General features: G+C 30.2%; 1 protein-coding gene across 1 annotated transcript; it reads left to right on the forward strand.

Annotated features, from left to right (window-relative positions):
• Window positions 1-718: 718 nt before the first annotated feature.
• Window positions 719-11,158, forward strand: LOC107450216 (Sec61 translocon subunit beta). Its single transcript, XM_043055653.2, has 4 exons — window positions 719-963; window positions 3,625-3,719; window positions 5,926-6,027; window positions 10,779-11,158. The coding sequence occupies exons 1-4, from the start codon at window positions 961-963 to the stop codon at window positions 10,864-10,866; spliced, it is 288 nt and encodes a 95-aa protein (XP_042911587.1). The 5' UTR covers window positions 719-960; the 3' UTR covers window positions 10,867-11,158.
• Window positions 11,159-22,765: the final 11,607 nt, after the last annotated feature.

Raw genomic sequence — 22,765 nt, forward strand, 5'->3', positions numbered from 1 at the left:
TTTTGATAGATATTTCTTTGACAGATATTTCCGAGTACTAATGAAATTTTGAAAGCAAACGAAAGAAATTATTCTACCTTCAAATCACCTTTTTTCTGCTCTAGTTCTTCTTTCAGAACCTCAGCTATCAGCTCAACGCCTACTTCAAGTACATCGTCAATAATCTCCATGATAATTAAAAGAGTTTTTAGCAATAAACTTTATTGAAAAATATAAGTTCTGGTATTGGACTGTTATATATTATAATCGTCCTATACCAGTGCCGTTCCGGTATTGGACTATTCAGAGTTGGTTGAACAAGCGAAGGTTGTAACGTGTGATCACAAACGAGAAACCAAAAACAGGTTTCTTAACTTAGTTGCCTCCACTTGGTTGCCTAGTGTCATCAGCACTTAAGGAAAGCATCCCTGAAGATGAACCGAAAACATTGCAATTTTGATCCTCTTCACAGAGGATGACACCCCCGCTTCGGTAGCCCGATGATCTGTGAGCGAAGTCGAGCACTTTACAGTCGAACAGTTTAACGAGGACCAATACCGCACACTCTTGGTCCCTACGCAGTGTAATCCAAGAGGTCACCCATCCTCACACTGACCGCAATCAGTGATGCTTGACTTTAGTGATCTGCTGGGAATCGTGTCTTAATAATCAGTCCACTACGGAACGTTTTCGTGGTTAAATATTCGCTTGTGTGTAAAAATTTCCTTTGTTTTCCCAGATGGCGAATTCAAGCTTTGCAATCACGAATCATGAAAGTTGAAGTTTTAAAATTTTGAAACGTAATACTGAAGTCTTTCTAAACACTTCTACTTCCACTTTGTGATTGTTGGCATGTCAACGTCATCGTATTTTCCGTATTGATTCACTTTCTTGATTATTGGTGTTGGAGCTCCGAATCTTTTCAGCTTACTGCCACGTTCTGTAGATTTAATAATATTTGTGTGAAGAATACAATTCAAAATGGTAAATATGTAAACATATAAGACTTATTAAGTCTTTTATTTATATATTTTAACTTTCTTTGTTATTTTACCTTAATTTTAAAGTTTAACAGGCTCAGTAAATCCGCTATTTGCTATATTTTGATAAAAATAATTAAACAATATTGCAATGATTATCATAGTTAATTAGTTTGCTTTCGTATCATTTTATATTTCAAGAGCTTTTTTTTTTCATTTATATTTCGAAACTTATTAAGTATTACTCTTTCAACTCGTTATCAAAATTATATTTTAATAAATGACTAGGAACATATCTCTTAAATTCAGAATTGGAAAAATTATTCGATAAAATAGTTCTTATCTTACATTTATCAATGTTCTATCAATTTTAAGGATTTATATATCTTTTTTTTTTTGGTAATACTTTCTGAGGAATATACTGGCTAAAAATTGTTATGTACTGCATTTTTTTTCAACATAATTATTTTAAATGTTGAAAAAAGAGTTTCTGCAAAATAAATATTCAGGAGATATTTCTGTTTCGTGATTTGTCAATCCAACAGCAATCGCAAAGTTGCCAAATACATTTTTAACTTGTGAATTAAAAATAAAAACATTTGGATATTTATTCAGGGGTTGGCTTGGAGTTATGCGTTTCGAGTTGGTCTCCTGCTCCGCTGCCTGGAACTTGCTAAGACATGGCGATTGTTCTGTCATAAGATCATGATGTGGAAGATCACAATACAGAAATCTCAATATTCATGTTGTTAGATAGAAATTTATTAGCTACACTGTTTGAGTTATTGGCAGATAAGTGAACTTGAAAAGTTTGCTCAATTGGCACTGTGGACAAGACTTCTGTATTGGTATTTATACCCGAATAGAGTAGATTTCCATATCGTGATCTGTGGCAGAATAATCGCCAAGTCTTGGAAACTTCCGGACAATGGCCAGCAATAAACTTAAAGAAACAGAAAGGGACCAACTCAAAAGGTATAGCTCGTAGCCATCTGTGGCAAACATCGACATGTTTTTTAAAATTTTTTAAAAAAAATTTTAAATCTACTTGGCACTTTTGGCGATTGTAGCTGGTGCTCCAGATTATGATACGAAAATATCCCCTCGAAATAAATGCCAATTTTCAGTGACTATAAGACAGTGTCTTGTAAGAAAAACTAAAAATATAATAAAAATCAATGAAAGAGCTCGTAATTATCTATCTCCTCGAAAAAAAAAATCCTTAGAAAGGCTTAGTATGTTTTGTTTTTTTTGTAAAACGTAGGTTTTTTACAATCTTGTTTAAGTTGCCAATAAATATTATTTTCCTATTACTATGATTGCTTCAGATCACAAGTGTCAGTTATAGTTTAGTAATTTTATGATGGTAATGTAAAGTAAAATTTTTAACTTTTAACAAAAAACTTTAGAAATGCCATTGTTCCACATATAATTCGCATTGTAGTAAAGCAGCACAAGTACTGGTTAAGTAACTCACATTGTTTACAAATCTGTAAAAATTTCAGGATGTTTTATGAAAAAAATAATTATATTTTATTATAACTAGTATTTTTTAAATTTAAGAGTTTTTCTATTTATTTATCTTTTATTAAAATATGAAAGAGTTTATTTTAAGATAATGCATATTTTTCAAACACATTTTCAATGTATTCAAATATTTCAACTTTTTGAAAAACGAATTTCAAATTTCAGAATCATTTCTGGAAAAAGTAAAATTAATATTAAATTGTAAATTCTAATCAATAGTTATTAATGTGGTAGTTAAAGTTATGTTTTAAGCATATTTCAAGTTTGAATATTTTTAAGCAGGGATTTTCAAGATTGCTTGTAAATAATTTTGCATTTTTAAATATTTTCAGTTTTGAAACCCGCATCAGGATTAGAAATTAAATTTTTTTGTTACTTTTAACTGGGCTTCTATATTTAGCATTACATTTTATTGTTGATATAATTGACAATAACTAATAGATTAATAGGTCATTAACATGTCCTTGTTTGGATTTTTATTTAAAAGTAAAGTGTAAATGAGCAAAACAAATTAATAAAATTTTTTATCGACTTATTGAATGATGTACATGAAGCTTTATCTAAATCTAAATTGAATTTTAATACTTTTAATAGATTAAATACCATAGTGTCAACGAATTAATATCATTATATTAAATATTTATACCATATACCATAATAAAATGAATATAATGACTATACATTGCCATACATAAAGTGAATAAAAAGTTATAAGCACGTAAAATTAGATCAAATACAGTTGTAAAAATGTGCTGCTTTAGGATAAACATAGACCTAAACACCAGTCAAAAACCCAAATCATAGTTCTATTCCTTTACACTTGAATGACAATGATCAATTTGCTGATCTGATCATTATTTTGATGTTGTACATGTTAGATTATAAGAGTTCGAACCAATGTTAATTCCAAGTATTGAGTATGCGTGTAGGAACTGAATCCAATAAGTCTTTTCACTGTTTGGCTCCTACTATTTGTAATATAAATTATGATAAAAGGATATTTTTTGGTATAAAATTGACTTAACTCTGCTTAGTCAAACATGATATTTTTAATGAGTCCAGTATAATATCCACAATGTCTGCATTGTATTAAAAATTTTCAAACACAATAATTATTTTAAATAATGAATATTTTTAGCCTGCTCCATCTAGTGCTACATCTGTAGGTGCTGGTAGTAGATCGCCAAAGTCAATGGCTCCTAGAGCAGGCTCTGGGTCCACTGTGAAACAGAGGTTTGTTTATTTTTGTACCTGATTAATTTATTACTTATTTTTTTGTGTTGGACATAATTCTTTCAATAAGAAGTTTGTTTCATCTGTCTTCAAGTCAATTATATTTATAACGTCTATTGTAAGTATTGTTTGTAGGTCTAATAAAGAAGGGAATGTTAAAATATATTTTTTATTATATGGTGCTGTTTCATCAAAACCTTTTTATTTATGGGATTTACATTGTTATTAGCCAAATAAAATTTTTTAATCTTGATTTTTATTTATACAAGTGTTGGTTTTTTTGCAAAGGCAGTTTTTACGTAAAATTTGTGTTCCACACTCAATGCCGAAAGAAATAAGTTATTCATTGATCAAATGACTATATTTAAATTTTTTTTATGCATGTGTATATTTTTGGTTTTTTTCATTTAGATACAATAAATTCTTGATTATCCACAAAAATTAGATGACAAGACACGGGTTTACATTTATAAAATAGTAGAAAATCTTGCTTAAAAGAATTAAAAATGCATCTTTATATTTAAATAATGACATATTGGCAGTACTAAAACATTGTATTAATGCAAGAAATGTGTATTAAATAGAAACAAATAGGATCAATGTTTAAAGTACCATATTTGGACAAAGTATCATTGAACAGAATCTCCCACAGACAAAATATTGTAAAATAGAATAGAATGTATCATAGAATGTTGCGTAAAATATTGTAGGCATAGAATGGCATAGACTTACAAAATATTATAGGAAAAAATGGCTAACAGACATATATAATATTGTAGGATAGAAAGTCATGCATATATAATATTGTAGAATAAAATGTCATACAGGCTATGTATTGTAGGATATAATTTAATTGAGACATAATATTTATATGGGATAGGAGGTCATAAAAGCTGTTCTGAACTTTCAAACAAACTATTCTGAAACTTAATCATCTCATAAGTCATAAATACTGTCAGCAAAAATTTTGAGTATTACAAATGCAGGATGACTAAAAAACAATAAGCACTGATTCTAATTTAACTAAAAACTAAAACATTGATTCTATGTCATTTAATTTTACAGAGTTCTCCTTAGGAATAAAAAAAAGGGCAGGACATTTCCTCTGAAAAGGACATTTTGGATTTTAATTAGACAATCACTTAGCACTATTCAAATTTATCAAAATGTGTAATATTATGTACTATATGAATTTTATTCTCAAAAGTTTTTAAATTACCCTTTATACTAATTTATGTGTATATTTCAAAAAGTAATTCCCACTCATTATCAAAATAAGAGAAAAATTTTTAGTTTATAAAAATAAAGGTATGCTAAAAAGCAATCTTTGTGCATAATTTTTTCCAAAAAAATAAAGTTACAAAAAGTGATTAATTAATAAATAACTTTAAGGCTTTTTTCTCTAATATAAACTGAAAATTGTGAGAAAAGAAACATTTAAAAATTTATTTTTTTTAGAAGAAGGTATTTGTGAAAAAAAGTTTAAAAATCGCTTTAAAAATTTAATAATAACCTCCTGAAAAAAAAATACTTATTAAAATTTAACCAGTTGAGAATAATCCTAATAAAGTAAGTATTTATAATAGTAATCAGAATTAAACATATATACAGCCTCCTAATTTTACTAGTGTGTAATTATTATTTGAACAGTGAATAAATTTTTTTCAAAATGGAATATGGCAGTGTTTTTAAGGGATGGTGGCTTATTTTTACCACAAAGGCAAACAGGGCACATTTATTGGTGTCAAAGGGCAGGTTTCCCTTAAAAAAAAATGCTTAGGGGGAACACTGATTTTAATATGAAATATAAAATTTCAGTGCTTATTATTTATTAATTTAGTGCCTTAAGTGTCTCATTTTTTTATTTAATAGTAAATTCTTTCATAGTTTTATTAAGATTATTATCCTATATAGCATTAAGTAGTATATACACCTTAAAAATTGTGCTAATTTGAATTTCTTAAACAATTATGGCATATGTTTCAGTCCTTTTTACTGATAACTAGTTTGCACTGACTGATTGATAAGTATTAATAAAAATATGCTTAATCTTGAAAATCTTGATTGAAAATTTTATAAGAGTCTTTTTATGTTGAAATTTTTTTCTTCTAAAAATTCGCTGGAATACTTTTGAGGGAATTGAATCCCAACACTAATTATGATTGAATTCTGAAAAGTTTTATAGATCTAAATATTTTTTTCTCAGGAAAACTGGTGGTGCTAGCTCTAGTAACCGAACAAGAACAACTGGTGCAAACAGTGGTGGAATGTGGAGATTCTATACAGATGACTCACCTGGAATCAAAGTGTAAGAATAACTTTGTTCCTTTTTTTCTTTATCCTGTTCTATTATCTTCATTAGATACATATGGGCCTGATAGCAGAATTCACAGAGTCTATCTCAGGGTTTCCGCTACGGTAGCTTTTTTCGCAAAATGCGAAAAGACCCCTCAAAAATGCTAAAATTCAACAACGCATTTTTGCTAAAGGATTTTACTAAATTCCATTAAAAAAAAAGCTTAGTAGAAGATTAATATTGAGGGCCCTGAAAGTGCATTTAACTTTCTAGAAGCATTTGTAAAATGGGCAAACATGAAAGAAAGGAAGATTGTTAATTATAAACCAAAATGTTTTGATAAATAATAAATGTGTTTTTTTTTGTTATAGGTATTCTTTTTGATATTTTTGTACATTAAGCTATTCTTTGTCAGATAACTTACAGTACTTGTTTGATATAAAGTAATTTTATAAGCCTAATGGCATTTTAGCATTTTGCTAAAACTTTTTTTCAGATTTTAGCTTTTTTGCTAATGAATTTTTAGACTCAGCTTAAACCCTGGTCTATCTGCAGCAGAATCTTTGCAATTACTAATTCGTTTGTTCCAACAACGCAATCACCCAGGCTATTGTGATAACTAGGCTTAATCTTGCATGCATTAAGAATAATTTGCTTTTGTTTAGCTATTTAAAATAAACACAAAAATGTTTATAATGTTAAAAATTTATCTTGTTTTAAATCAGAATTTTATGAAATAATATGAAAAACTGGATGGTCTGAAACCAAGAAAAATATTATAGATAAATATGTCTTCTAAATTTTTATTTTTTTGATAAATTTATTTTTGTATTCCAATTAGTTAAATAAAATGATTTTGAAAAAAAACCAATTCTCTTTGATAAATATCTGCAAACTGCTTTTTTAGTTGCAAATTATTAAAATTTTTTGGACAGTTCAGACTTTTTTTGTATATGCAACAGTAATCTCAATTTGCAGCTTTTAAGATTACTTTTTTTTTTCAGATTTTAAATCATAAAAATTTTCCATCCTTTATTTTTCATCTATTATAAAAAAATTTTTCTTAATGCTCTTTAACTTTTATTTATTCAGTTATTATTTTTCTTTCATTTCCCTCAGCAATTCTCTCTCTTCTCTAAATCTTAGATAAAAAAAATAAACCGTTGATGAACAGCCGACCTAATTTTGGGTTTACGACTTCTTATGTTCAATTTCGTAGTCTTGTAATTTTGAAACCTATCTAGAGGACAAAGAAACTCCCGAATAAGTACCCCCAGAGGTATAATTTGTTATGGGAACACGGAGGACTTTGTGACTTGACAGATTTAACGTTTGTCTGTCACCATTTGCTACACAGGGAGTCTTTGGCCGGTGGGGACTCAATACCAACCAGGCTGTCCCAGCCCTAACCGGCTGATGTTGTGATAATATGTAACACCTGTGCCGGGATAGCCTGGTTGGTAGGGCATTGGGCCCATGTCCAAGAGGCCGTGGGTTCGATCCTTGTTGGCCGAAGACTCCCCGTGTGCTGAATGATGACTGATGCACGTTTAATCTGTCAAGTCACAAAGTTCTCCGCGTTCCCATTGCAAGTTATACCTGTGTGGGTATTGATCCAGAAGTTTTCTTGTCTTCTGGATTGTTTAAAAATTACAAGGCTACGGAGTTGAACATTGTAGACTCAAAGAATTGGGTCAGCTGTTCAACGATGGTTATGAAATATAAAATAAAAAGTATGTAGCATCTGCTGTCGTCAGAAGTTTCTGCTACCAGGCATATGGGTTATATAATTGATATGTCTTATGATGTGCAGTTTTTTGCATTTGTTTAAAACACTTGTGTTAGTGTAACTTATAAATATTTGAAACAATCTATATTTGCTGCAAATATTTGTATGTTTTATTGTGTGGCTTAGGTAGTTTTTGTTTTTCTCTTAAGTCTTGTAGTTTTACCATAAAATTGAACATTTAAATAAATAATAATAAAGAAAATAATATAATATTTATGATCTAGTCACTTTATATTGAAAAATAAAGGCCGCTGCTGCTATTACAGTGATTATGATGAAATAAATTTATTATTCAATTAATTGTTTGAGAATTATTGCCTGTTAAATTTGTTGGAAAAAGTACCATACAGAGCACTCTATAGAATGCTGGAATGCAGTTACAGAGTTGAAATTTGGTATACTCAAAAGGCCATATTTTTATATGAACTTGAACAAAATTTCCTTTAAAGTTTTAATTTGTGCAAATGTTACAATTTTTGTGTGCTTTTTTTGCAAGTTTGTTTTCTCCCTTTCTTTTCCCTTTACCTTACAGTTTTGCTTTGCTGCTCAAAATCTGTGTAACTTAAATGCTTTAAATTACGAAGGTGTCTAGAAAAAATTATAGAAAACTCGACGGAATAAAAAAAAACTAGATTCAGGAATGGGTTTGAAAATTCTTAATGGTTAAAATTGTTGCAAAAAAGCAATGTTGGTCAATCTACTGTCTGCTGCAAATGTAACTACAGATTTCAAATTTGATTTGCTAATATTATTTTGGATTATAGTTTTGACTGAAGTTTTTTTTTTCTTCAAAAATTCCTATATTTTAGGAAATTGTTGTGCATTTAAGTGCTTTTCTCCATCCCCCAGCTTTTCTGCTTACAATATTGATTATTTTTCCATTAAATTAGAAAATTTATTTTTTAACTCTCATGATCTTTATTTTATAAGCTTCAGCTTGAGTGCATGTCAATCAAAATTAGCAAAAGACAAATTACATGTTGCCAGACATAAATCTGAACATTCATAGTAAAATTTTAAAAATGGGAAAAACTTAATAAAAAGTAATGAAAACTGTTTATTTTAATTGTTTTAAGTCTCTTCAGCAAATAATCTTACTTTGCATTTATTTATCCTTATTGAGTTTTACCATCCTGTATATTTTAGGTTAAATTTTTTTAAGTTCTGTTGATTATTTTTTTAGTTGGCATATTTATCTATTTCTTTGCAAATAACCCAAAATGTTTCTACATCAAGCTTCTTTATTTGTTTATTTTGAAACCATAATGTTGTGGGTTTTTGTGGGAAATATTTACTTACGTTTATGAAAAAATAAATGATTACTGTAAAGCAATTACAGGATTGGCCAACATAGTTATGTATCTATATTACTATAATTAAAAATAATGACAATTCAAATGGAAACTATAAGTAATTAGATAAATATATATTTTGTGTTTTACAACTTATTAAATATAATGGCAAAGCATTTTTGATCATTGAATAATTTTCTTTTCTTTAAAGTTATTAATTTAGTTTTTATACCTATTTTCTTAAGGAGGATTTACCTACCACTCCCAACTTACTAATATGAAAGTGCAAAATGAAAAAAAAAAAAAAAATTATTAGAAAGTAAAAAAGTTCAAACACAGTACTTTTCATGATGAAATCCAGACCACCTAGACCCCTTATTTAATAAAGTCTTATCCTCACAATCAATAGTGTTAGCACTAATATATTTAATGATAAATAGTGAGTCTGAAAATTTTCAATGAAAGGCACAAGGCTCTCACATTTTTTATTGCGTCTGCATTTGCTCATTTTAGCTTTTTTGAGAGTTAAATAAATGATTTCATGTGCAAATTGCTTGTCCCTTACTTCTTATATATATCACTGTAGAGTGGGAAATGTAAAAAAAAAAAAAAAAANTCCTTGTAACTGTAATAAATTTAATTAATATAATAATTAAAAGTAAGGATAATTTAAACAAACCTTAAGTAAGTAAATGGTTATATATTTGGTGCTTTTTGAAAGTTATCCTTAATTTAGTTTTTATTTTCTTGAGAAGGATTTTCCTAAAACTTTAAACTTACAATTGTGCAAAAAAAAAATTATTAATCGCCGATTTAAATTATATTAAAAGGTAAAAAAGTGGTATGCAATTGTTTTCATGATGAAATTAAAACCACCTAGGTCAGTACTGTTATGAGAAGGAAAAAAACTTGTAGTTTATTGTTTATGTGCATAAATTGTTTAGATAGCTTATATATTATTTATAATTATCTAACTGCACATCTATTTGCATTCAATATATTAAGATGTATACAACAAAAGGTGAATTTTAAAGGTATCAGAAGCTTATGCCAATATTTTTCCCTTAAAGGAAAAAAAAGAAAGATTTTTTGCAATATAAAATTGGATTATTATTTTTGAGGTGCAAAATACAGAGTTAAATTAAGTCAAAGCTGTAAAAAAAAATTTCATTACCAAATATTTTAATGTTGAAAATGTGTAGTCTATTTTTTATTTTTCATGTATTAGTTAATGAGAAAGTTACATAGAAAATAGTAAGCACAATAAACAAGTCATAATGATTAGTTCATGCTAGTTTAAAAGATTTTTGTTTTCAATTAAAGTTAATTTTGAAACCCAATAATTTATTTTTCTAAATTGCTTAAAATAAAAATTTAAAAAGCAAAAAACGAGCAGAATCAATGTAATAAGCACAAATAAACAAGGCATAAAGTAATTTTCATTTTTGTAAATTTACGTTTATAATTCTGAAATTTTATCCCAGGAGTAAATTCTTTTTTTTAATAAATTAATTGTTTACGATAAAGCAATAAAATTCCTCATTGTTTTATCGTAAACATTTAATGTAATTAGTAGAATATTTAAGAAATTGTCATAATTTTAATTTTATATTTTTTATGTAACACATTTCTTGATGATTCAATTTGTTTGAATGTTAAGTAAACATAATATTCTTTTTCAGTGGCCCAGTTCCAGTTTTAGTTATGAGCCTTCTTTTCATTGCATCTGTATTTATGCTGCACATTTGGGGAAAATATACCAGAGGTTGAATCCGGTTAAAATAAACACTAATCAAAATTTATTCTCAAGTAATATTATTCTCATTCCATTTAAGACTTCACCTATTTTGTGTACACTTTCCTTGTAACTGTAATAAATTTATACCTTCATACAAATTTATTGACCATTTTTTTATGGAAAAAATTTTGTATTAAATATTTATTTCCTTTGTTTTTATTTCAAAACTATGCATCTATGATGTCAGATTTTATATTAAAAATTATGCTAAGATGTTATATGTGTACATAAAATAAAAATAAAAAGTTGAATTTTATTACTTTAGTGGTTTGTTGCTTGTTGAATTTCTTTGTCTTATAACCTTAACTTGATAGAAGTATTTGGGTTGTTGCAGTACACGAGATGTTCACAACAATCTAAAGAAAGTTAAAAAAATCAGCTTTAAAATTGTCCTTGTTATGGTTTTAAAAATAGAAGTAAGAAATAGAAGAATCAATTAATATGAGCAAAGCTTTCTTAATTTTCTTTTTGATAATACAGTAGGGAACAGATTATCTTCAACGATCGGGACCATCGCTATTCCGGATAACTGATTTTTCCGGTTTTCTGAATCGCTACAAAAAGCTGTTTTTTTAATTGTTAAACCCAACTAAAAAGAAAAAATATTTGGAAAATAATCTTAAAAAGAAGAAAAAACGATGAAGTAATACAGTAATGATTATTTCTAAAATGATGGTATGGTAAACATCTTTCAAAAAAGAAAGAAAAATCCTAAAATCTTATGAGGAAAAATTAAAAAAAAAAGAAATGGCGGGAGAATTAACGAATTTCGTTCCAGTTTTTTGGTTTTCCGGTTTCTGATTTCCGGATAATAGGTTCTGTACTGTATTAGCTGTGTCAAGCAAGGTACTTTTCCTGTTTTTTTTTCTTCCCTCAGTCAAGAGGTATTTAAATCGACCATAGTTGTGTAAATATTTGATAATTTATTTATAACCTGTTTGAAAAATTTTCAATTAAAAGTAATTTCTCTACTGTAAAAATAAGATTTTGTACCAGAAATATGATGTAGCGGAAGTTAAAGCTAATTCAGCTTATGACATAAATAAATCAAGTACCAAGTGCAGCTATCATAATTTTTAAGTTAATTATTTCACTACATATATAGATAGTTTACACTAATATTTTATGCAGTAGATACTTTGAGTTGTTGATTAATTTTATGGCCGAAGATAGGAAAAAGAAAAATCTACGATTTCCAGAAATTGTCACTTGATGCATGGTGTGTTAACTAAGAAACTTTTTTATGTATCTTTTGGTTCTTAGCCAATCAGGCTTTTTGGTGGGACTCTCTTAACTGCATTTGAATATAGAAAATCCTAATAAGGTATAATATATATATATTTTTTTACCATATTCGGTGATATACTATTAACCTTAATTCAGTGATAGCATACTATTTTAGTGAGGAAGAAAAAAAGGTAATATGAATATAATAAATGAAAATACTAATTAAAATTAAGAAAATCTAATGCATTTTCTGCCTGTAGGAAAAGTTTGAGGCTGTGATGAGATGAACTGTTCAGGCTAAATAGGCTGAAAATATATTTCTTTTTTTTTTTTAAAATCTATAATTAAACTGAGAAAGAAGGGTACAAACAGGCAATTTGATGAATGTGCAATTATAATTTCAGCTGTTTATGAGTTTTTTATTAATTAAAACTTAATTTTTTGAATTGAAATTTCTTTAACTAAAATATTTTTTATTTAGTACATGTCTTTAAGCTGTTCACTCAAAATAAAATGCATGCACCTTACTTAATTTTATTTAAAAAATGTACAATATCACCAACTAAATGTTAAGATTATAGAATTTAATCACTAAATTATAAACTATAATTTTTGTTACAGTTCTTAAAAGTAATTAAGTTTTCCATGAATAGAATCTAAAGTTACGAGAATTTTTGCATTTTATTTGATATTTACATTTTTTTGTACCCTTATTTAATTTATTAATGCACTGTTTTGTTATGGTTCTTAGAAGCAATTAATGTTTTTTTCATAAAATCTTTTTAATAATGTTTTAATTGTTCTTATTTTTCATTTGTTAGTTATTTTTTCTTTTCTTACAGTTCATAGTATTTTAATTTTGGTGTCCCAAAGAGAAATAATTTTTTAGATCCAATAATGAATCAAGTTCTATTTGTAAAAATTAACACAGATAAAATGGATGTGCAAAAATGATGACAATATATGAGTATAATCAAATATGTATTAACTCTTTAACCAATTGTTTGTTAAAATTTAAAAAAAAAAAAGAGAACTTAAATGTTTTACCTCAATTAAGTTTTTAAGCAGATGCTTTTCAATTTTTAACAGGAGAGAAATATTCTCTCAAGTTGTTGCTTTTATCAGTCCACTGATTACCTTTTTATACAATAATATACACACTACATTTATACTGAAACATACTTACATTGTATGAGCATTCCCCCTGCCCCCCTATTGAACTTGAATTCTTGACACTCAAAATAAGTAGATAGTCCCGATCTGGAAAATATGATTCTAATAGTTTAATCAAATGAGAGATTGACAGCTAGTGCACATTAATTTTTTTTTGCACAGTAAAATTTTATTTATCTCATTTATTTAACAATTCAGAATGTATTTAGGAAAATTTTCAATTACTGTTATATTGAATTCATCAGAATAGTTTACCTAATTGGTCAGAACAGTGACATCTAGACTAGTTCTGAATAGGGGTCTGGTGCATGCATGAGCTGAAAATGAATAAAATAGGCTGAATAATAATATTTTGCGAAAAATAACTATTATGGGAATGGTCATAAGAGAAACATAATTCTTTATTCTAGAATTTAATTATTTCATTTTAAATTGTAATATTCAATGAGAAATAGCACTGAAATTTTTTATCGATGCATATCCTTTTCATAATGTATTCGGTGTTATTCAAGGAAATATTTTTTTTAAAAGAATTTTTATTAGTATTTTGCTTGAATAAATTATGTATGTCGAAATTTTTTTTTCTTTGGATATAAATGCAATGACAGATTTCAGAAACATCACTTGTTAAAAAAAATTTAAACTCTTGCATCCCCGGTGATATTTTCACGGAACCCTTTTCCCTTCCCCGGAACAACATTTGGGAACTGCTGTGCTAAGCCAATTGGAGAGTAATTGAAAGACACTTGTTACAAGCACCTTCAAGTTTGATCAGGCAATCAAACTAATCTTTGTATTTTCAATCCTGCCTTTTTTAATAGCAATACGTTTTTTCTTCTTCTGTGCTTGAATATTAATTTGTGATCTCTAAAATGAATACTTTTATATAGATTTTAAAAATATATACTAAGTGCGGTCATATGGAACACCTTGTATAGTTTTAGAATTGTTTATCAGTTTTTATAGTTCATGTAAGTAGTAAGGGATATAACTCTTCGTACAGACTCCTTATACTCCTTAGAAACTCCTTGGGAATAAAAAAGTCTCCAAGGAGTACTTGGAACTACTTAGATTTCTAAATTAGTCCTTAGAAACTCCTTAGATTATTGCTTTGCATAGATGAACTTACTTAGTCCGCTGATGAATCTGCTGTCCAAGCAGGGAAACGAAATGGTATGACTTAGCTGTCAAAATCCAGTAGTTTAAGAAGAACTTTAAAAGGAAAAAAAATTGAATTGCAAGAAGAAAGAAATAAAAACAGAAGAAATGTTAGAAAAAATAAAAACCGCAAATAATTTAAATTTTACAAGTTACAAGCAAACTTAATGATTTACTGCAATTTTTTTTGTTGTTTTAAATGCCATAGATTTTCTTATATATTCAAATTTAAAAATATAAGATTGGTGGGTTTTTATGTTAATCTTTAACATCTGTACTTTAACAAGATTTATTAAAATATTCGAAACTGGAAAATGTATTTATGTGTGAAAGTGATAACTTTATTTATTTTTCTTGATGAAGTTTAACAAAGTCAAAATTTATTTCAAAGGGGCTAGAAAAAATATCTTATGCAAAATATAAATTTTTGCAAGTTCTTTATAATAACTGCGTTTTAATTAAAAAAAAAAAAAAACTGTCTAGTTATCTTTTATACAAAGTTTTTAAATTTTGGATTTCTGCTGATCTCTGTATGAACCTTTTGTAAGGACTTTTGAGGTATCTCCCCTCACTATTTTTATACTTCTGTTTTTTTTAAAAAAAAAAATCACTTTTATATTTCTCTTGATTCATCTTATGAATTTGCAGGTTTTTAGATAATAATTATTAATGTATTGGAAAATAGTCTTATTTTAGTCTTTTAATTCGATTCTGATTTATGAATCGGCATGTGCTTATAAATTTGTTCGATGGTGAGTTTTTCAAGAATAAAGTCTGTGTTTTTAATATAAGCTTTTTAAAAAAATTTGAAAACTTACTATTCAAATGAAAGAAATGTGGTTGTTAATTTTTTTTATCACTGACTCAATAGTATTAAAATTTTTGTATAACTAAAATTTCTTTAAAATTATACTTCACATGTCTCATATTGCAAGAAAATCAATGGCTTTGCAGGAGGTAGAAGGACAAAATTGTTAATATTAACAACTTCAACTGTGTTATGTTCCCTTTACAAATTGATCATAATAATTTTGTCACCCCTTAATTTATTTTTCGCTACATTTCTCTACAACTCGATTCACACTTTCTTTAATTATTATTATTTTTTTAAAATAATTTTTTTTAAAAAATCTTAGCATTTGAAATTATATGAATTGGTTTAGTGTTAGGAACTACTTTTTTATATTTTCAGTTTTTTTAAAGTCTTTAACCTTGGACGATTTCATTTAACGCTAGATTGCCAAAGGAAGTCATTTTGACTTTTAATTTCAATTAGAAAAACAATGATGTATATAATGACACAATTTCTTAGAATTTTGAGACTTTTTGTATAACATATAATTTTTTTTATTATTAATATTTACTAGTAACTTGTTATATAACAGTAAATAATGTAAGAAAAATATTAAAAATTAATTTTAAGCAAATTTCTTCACACATTATTCTTTTACAATCCAATCATTTTAACTGCCTTTGGGCAATATAGGTATATACTAAGTTTCAGTCTTTCTAGTGTTAAAAATAGTTTCTACCAGTTCTTTGATATCGAAAAATAATGATTCGCCGAGAGTTTTCCAATTTATTAAAAATATTTCATAAAACTTAAAAAAATTTAATAAAAAAGTGAATAAAATTTTTTATAAAAATTAAAAGAAATAAATAGATAAATTAAAAAAACATCTTACGTATTTTAAAGCAACCAGATACAAATGTAAAAAAATATGATTTTCAATTAGACTAAAAGGAGAAAATAATTATCTTTTAAAAATCGGACTTAAAAATATTCTTTCTAATATTTCTAATAATGATTTCAGTCCAGTGAAAGAATGCCTCTCAATAATGTAAGACTTGATCAGATTTTTGACTTTCTGAGTAATAAATTAAAATTACTATACCTACACAAAATAAAATAGGAAAAGCGAAGAGAGTTAATAGAAAGTTGAGTAAAATTGATAAATGCTCCATTAAATGATACTGAATTCAATATAATTTGCTTATTTATAATAATAATAATAAAAAAAAAATACTGTACTTATTATTTCTATATCTAGAAGATTTAGTACTGTCATTCTTGCTACCTGTTCCCTTATTTAACAAGGGTATATAAGCGATGATTTGTATTAATTACATTACCTTGCAAGTGTATGTGAATATATGTATATACCGTCAAACCCCGCTATAGTGAACACGGTTTATAGTGAACTCCCGGATATAGTGAACGAAATGCTCGGTCCCGTGCCTTGCTATACACGTATAATGTTATTTTTAGTGGATATAGTGAACCAAAAAAGTGAGGAAGTTTGATATAATGAACTTTTTTTCTGTCTTCGACTGATTTCCCCCCCCATTTTCTTTGTAATAATTTTGAAATTTCTACTTCAAAATAAATACATATACCGATTTTTAAAACCATCTATAGAAACTACTTTTATGTGCTCGAATGGCAGGTTAGACAGGTTTAAAAAGCGGAATAACAGAAATTCAGGAAAAATTATCTGAGAGTCGGGAAGTGTTTCCATATCTGATGTTGAGGATTGCTCATCAGCTAAAGATTGCCAATTTTTATTTGTACGCAAGACGAAGAGTGATGAAAAATAACACATTTTTTGCTACTACATAATATTTTTCAGTCATTTATTTGAATATAATGTAATAAAAGGGAGGAGTTTGGGTTCATCCATTAGTGAAATTGCCTGCGCAACGGATATAGTGAACTCCCGGTTATAGTGAACCTAAATTTCGGTCCCTTGAAGGTTCACTATAGCGGGGGTTGACTGTATAAATATGCAGGTTGGTAGGTTCTTTATTTCCGTCACATTAGCCTGCACAATGGGCTGTTGGCGATGGTCTGGGAAACATCCCTGATGATGATCCGAAGACAGGCCATCACAATTTTGATTCTCGCAGAGTGAATCTCGTTCGTAAGCAAAATCCTCAATTTATACATGGATCTGAAGGGCAAGTAAATTTTCTCCAGATTCTTGTACCCGTGATGCTGCTCAATGACAAACCAAAGGACTTTCGATTCCACAGATTTTACACGCACGTATACCGCATGTACTCAGTGGAGGCGAGGATCGAACCTTGGCCCATCCGGAAATAAATAAGCGAATTTGAGTGCTTAATACAAAGAACGGCTAATGAGCCCTAGTTGAAGAACAAATGGTGCATTTTAGGGTTAGAGAGTAGAAAGATCATCCAAGGTTGCGGCGGGATACGAACTCACTACTTTTACTCTTCAGAACTTATGACATAGGGTAATAAGCCTTCGATACTGACACATACTGCGGAAGGTTTGTCAAAAAGTGGGCTAATTGTAAAATACGGTAAAGTCAATCATAACTGGCTGCGGTCAGTGCGTGGGAGGGAGACCACTTTGATTAGCCTGCAAAGGGACTGAGTTTGTGTGATGTCAATCCTCGTTAAACTGTTTTACTGTTAAGTACTCGACTTCGCGCACAGCTCGTAAGGCTACTAAAGCGGAGGAGCTATCCTCTCTGCAGAGGACCAGGATTGTGATGACAAGTCTTCGGATTAACCTCAAGGAAGTTTTATCAGATCATTGACGCTGGCACATTGTGTAGTTCTAGTACGACGTAAATAAAGTACTATTAACTATCAGAGGATTTGACGGAAGGACTAACGGAGGCTTTTGCAGACAGTTTGGCCAGAAAAGCTCGCTGACTATTATGAAAATTATTTGTGAAATACATACACATATGTACAGATACAGGCTTGTTTGCTCATTACAGTAATGAAAGAACCCAGGTCAATTTGAAGAATAGGTAGAAGAAAATCACAAATGTACATCCAGGGCTCGGACGGGATTCGCAGTCATTGCCTCCAGGCTTCAGAGCATTTGGGTCCCGCAGTGGACTGATCATTAAGACACGGTTCCCAGCAGATCACCGAAGTCAAGCATCACTGACTGCGGTCAGTGTGTGGGTAGGTGACCCACTTGGATCAGTCTGCGTAGGGACCGAGGGTGTGCGGTATGGGTCCTCGTTAAACTGTTCTACCGTAAAGTGCTCGACTTCGCGTGCAGGTCGTCGGGTTACCGAAGCTGGGGTGCTTCGGTAACCCGACGACCCTCTGCAGAGGATCAAAATTGTGATGGCATGTCTTCGGATAATCCTCAGGGATGTTTCCCAGACCGTCGCCAATAGCCTATTGTGTAGCTCTAGTGCGACGTAAATGAACAACAACATCAGAGCATTTGGCGGAAGGGAGGTTGACACTACCTAAGCCTTCGCTTATAGAGGCTCCATCATGTCGGACTACGGTTGTTGTTGTCGTTAATTTACGTCGCACTAGAGCTGCACAATGAGTTATTGGCGACGGTCTGGGAAACATCCCGGAGGATGATCCGAAGATATGCCATCACAATTTTGATCCTCTCCAAAGGGGATGGCACCCCCGCTTCGGTAGCCCGACGACCTGCGCGTGAAGTCGAGCACTTTACGGTAGCACAGTTTAACGAGCACCAATACTGACCACAACCAGTGATGCTTGACTTCGGTGATCTGCTGGGAACCGTGTCTTAACGATCAGTCCACTGCGGGACCGGACTACGGATAAGAGTCTGTCAAATCGAAATACAATTTGCATAAATTATTTTAATCGTAAAAATAAATTAGGATACATATACTAATGAAGAGAACATTACGGTGAGAATCAAATTCGTTTTGTCTGCTTTAAATGCCGTGGTTCACAAGCAATGTCCTTACACAGTTATGGTGTTAGAAAGGGTCTCAATAGGCAAATTTTTTTTACCCAGTACACTGAAGAGACATGGTAGCGGGTTCAATTACCGCTTGAACACTGACTCTACATATAAAATAGCTTGTAATTCGTATGTTCTTCAGTTTGACAAAGACTTATAAGTCATTCGATCATATGAGTTGATCGGATCTTCACGCTTCAAAGTGCAGACGATACGAAATCAGATTAAAAAAAAAACGCACTTTCTCGGAGTAAACATACCGTTTTTTGACTGATTCCGATTTTTGATTCATTTAATGTTTTGCCACAATCTGGGAAATATAGTCCCACAAGTTTGGTCAGGAGAGCGTTACACTTTAATTTAACTACTACGTAATTTTACTTGTTGCGTATTTCGCTATATCTTAAACTTTTTGAGCGAATTTTAAAAAAATTTGCACGCAATTATAGAATTTGTTTTGTTTATCCAAAGATAATACCATGTTAAAAATAACTTTTGGTAAATATTTATTTTTTTATTATTTTTCTTAATTAATAATAGTTTAAAAAAGTTTGAATTGTAAGGTATGCAATATTTTGCATCATTTTAATGAATATAATTTTACATGACAAAATACAAATTTCAAGCAAAATCGGTCGAATAGTTCATGAGAAATCGAATTTGAAGCATCTGACTTTTTTGAAATTCAATTTTTCAGGAACTTTTCAAACGATTTTGTATGTTGACAGATAAGAATTATATTCTTTAAAATGATGCTAAAAATTGTATACCACAATTAAAATTTTTTTGACCATTATTCAATAAAATTATAAAAAATAATGTATAATAAAAAATATATAATAAGAAATAATATGTAATAAAAATTAAGATATAATTATTTTTTATTGTTTTTTTTAGTCTATCTTTAAATTAAATTAGTTTTTAGGAGTGAGCAAAAATGCTTTCGATTCACTTAAAAATTCTCGAAGTCTGATGCGAAAAACGATAAAATCAAATTAATGTTATGTGCCTCAATCTTTCGCCTTTTACCTATACTATTGGGACTATATTTTCCCCATGGCGACTACCCCCTATACCTTAAGGATCAGGAATCCGAATCTGCCTAGAAAAAGAAAATAAAAGATATATTTATTCAGAGAAACTGATTTTATAACTTAAAATATCGTCTGCATTTATTAATTAGCATATTTGAGATCACCCCCTCAAACCATTAAAATCGAGTCCTAGAACGTGAAGATCATATCATTAGATCAAAAGTTATTCAGGGTTGATCGTTTTTTTTCTTCACCGCACCATATGGAAAATATTATATATAAAAGGGAGGAATTCTAGGATTTTGTTAAATGGAATAAAGTTATTTGGTATTTATTTCTGTATCACTACAGATCAAGTTTGTAAATAAATAGGATATTTAAGTTATCTTTTAATATGGTTTACAATTTTTTTTAGAGCAATTCATTTCAAATGTAAAATTTCTATTGGAATTGATAGTTTCCAAAGTATTTGTAAGGAAATTAATGTGGTTAATATAAAAGTCATTGACCACAAGGTGAACAAATAATAATGAAGTAATAAGTAAAATTTTGTTAAACACGTGGATAGCTTTTTTATAGAATTGAAATAATAGGAAGCTTATTACCAAATATTTCTACATTTAAAAATCTTACAAAATTTTTAGTTGATAGTGAACTATAAGATAGTTTTCAATTTAAGAAAATGAGTATTTCTGAAAGCCTTGTTTCCAAGCTTTTTCAACACGTGATCTTTGAGTAGATTCCAAGCTAACATGCTTTTTTTCCGCATGGATTTTCAAGATTTTCTTTATGATGCGTATCTTCCCTCTTTTAATATTAATGGTGGATCAAAAAAAGGTAGAATAAGAGAGTATTCTGACAGTCCATTTATGTCAAATTTGGACAAATTTGGTCATTAATTTTTACTAAAGTCAGCTTAAATATTATAGTTAAAAAAAAATATTTATTTTGTACATTTCCAAACATTCTCTTAAGACTGCCAGACATTTTGGTGATTAAAAGCAAAATATGAGAAATCTCTTAAATATATATTTTTTTAATGGGATGGGCTAGAATTACTACTCTCTTATCGCTAGCCAGTGGGAGCCTGTTGCTAAGCTACGGCAATGGAGTAGCTCGCCCATGTCATACAACCATAAACCCGTTTATAGGGCGGGTAACATTTTATTTTATGGGTCATACCCAATTTTATGGGTTTAAGACTACTAATGTTCAACTCCGTAGTCTTGCAATTTTGAACCCTATCCAGGGGACAAGGGAACTTCTGGATCGAGTATTGGGAGAAAGTTGCGTTCGTGGAGGATTTTTTGATGGAGCTAACCCGCATTTGCGTTACACGGAGAGGAGGACCACGAGAACGTCCCACGGTTAGCCTGACGGTAAGGGCACTCTAACCCATGATCCGCCTACCACTGAGGATATTTCACGTCAGCACTGTTGTCAGTGCAAGCCGGATGCGGAATTCGAATCGACTGAGATTCGAACCCGGTTCGTCTCATTGGAAGGCGAGTGCTCTATCCCCTGAGCCATCGCGGCTCAGGCAGGTAACAATCACACAATCACACAGAAGGGGGTCCGGGATAGCCTGGTTGGTAGGGCACTGGGCCCATGTCCAAGAGTTTGTGGGTTCGATCCCCACCAGCCGAAGACTCCCCGTGTAGTAAATGGTGACTGATGCGCGTTAAATTTGTCGAGTCACAAAGTCCTCCATCTTACCATAACAAATCAATATCTCTGGGGGTACTGATCCAGGAATTTCCTTGTCTTCTGGATTGATTCAAAATTACAGGGCTACGGAGTTGAATATCAGTAGTCGCAAACCCAAAATTGGGTCAGCTGTTCAACGACGGGTATAAAACAAAATAAAATCACGCAGAAGGAGTCGCGACGGCTCAGGTGATAGAGCGTTCGCCTTCCAATGATGTGAACCGGGTTCGAATCCCAGAAATGGCTGGTTGGTAAGAATTCGCATTCGGATTGTACCGATCACAGTGCTGACGTGAAATATCCTCAGTGGTACACTGATTATGGGTTAGAGTCCCCTTGCCGTCAGACTAATCGCCTTATAAATAAATGCCTTATTGGTACTTAAAGAAATTTTAAATTTCGTCATTATTCAGTTTTAAAAATTAAATGTTCTGCAAAATATGCAAGACAGATCGATCCTTTCGGCTTGACATTTGACCCGATATTTTGAGGGTCAAGAACTCAAATCCTTAAAAATCCTCTAATCAATTCAAATTCATTTAATCAAAATTATGTACGTAAGTAGTTGATTTACGTCGCACTGGAGCTGCACAATGGGCTATTGGCGACGGTCTGGGAAACATCCCTGAGGATGATCCGAAGACATGCCATCACAATTTTGATCCTCTGTAGAGGGGATGGCACCCCCGCTTCGGTAGCCCGACGACCTGCGCGCGAAGTCGAGCACTTTACGGTAGCACAGTTTAACGAGGACCAATACCGCACACCCTCGGTCCCTACGCAGACTGATCCAAGTGGGTCACCCACCCGCACACTGACCGCAGCCAGTGATGCTTGACTTCGGTGTCT

The sequence above is a fragment of the Parasteatoda tepidariorum genome, chromosome 9 (assembly GCF_043381705.1).
Source record: "Parasteatoda tepidariorum isolate YZ-2023 chromosome 9, CAS_Ptep_4.0, whole genome shotgun sequence".
In the NCBI taxonomy this organism is placed as follows: Eukaryota; Metazoa; Arthropoda; class Arachnida; order Araneae; family Theridiidae; genus Parasteatoda; species Parasteatoda tepidariorum.

Excerpts from the sequence above, each read along its gene's own strand:
- LOC107450216 (XM_043055653.2), top strand. Across the intron at positions 3,720-5,925 it reads GGGTCCACTGTGAAACAGAG|GAAAACTGGTGGTGCTAGCT; the intron begins GTTTGTTTATTT and ends TTTTTTTCTCAG. Across the intron at positions 6,028-10,778 it reads GACTCACCTGGAATCAAAGT|TGGCCCAGTTCCAGTTTTAG; the intron begins GTAAGAATAACT and ends ATTCTTTTTCAG.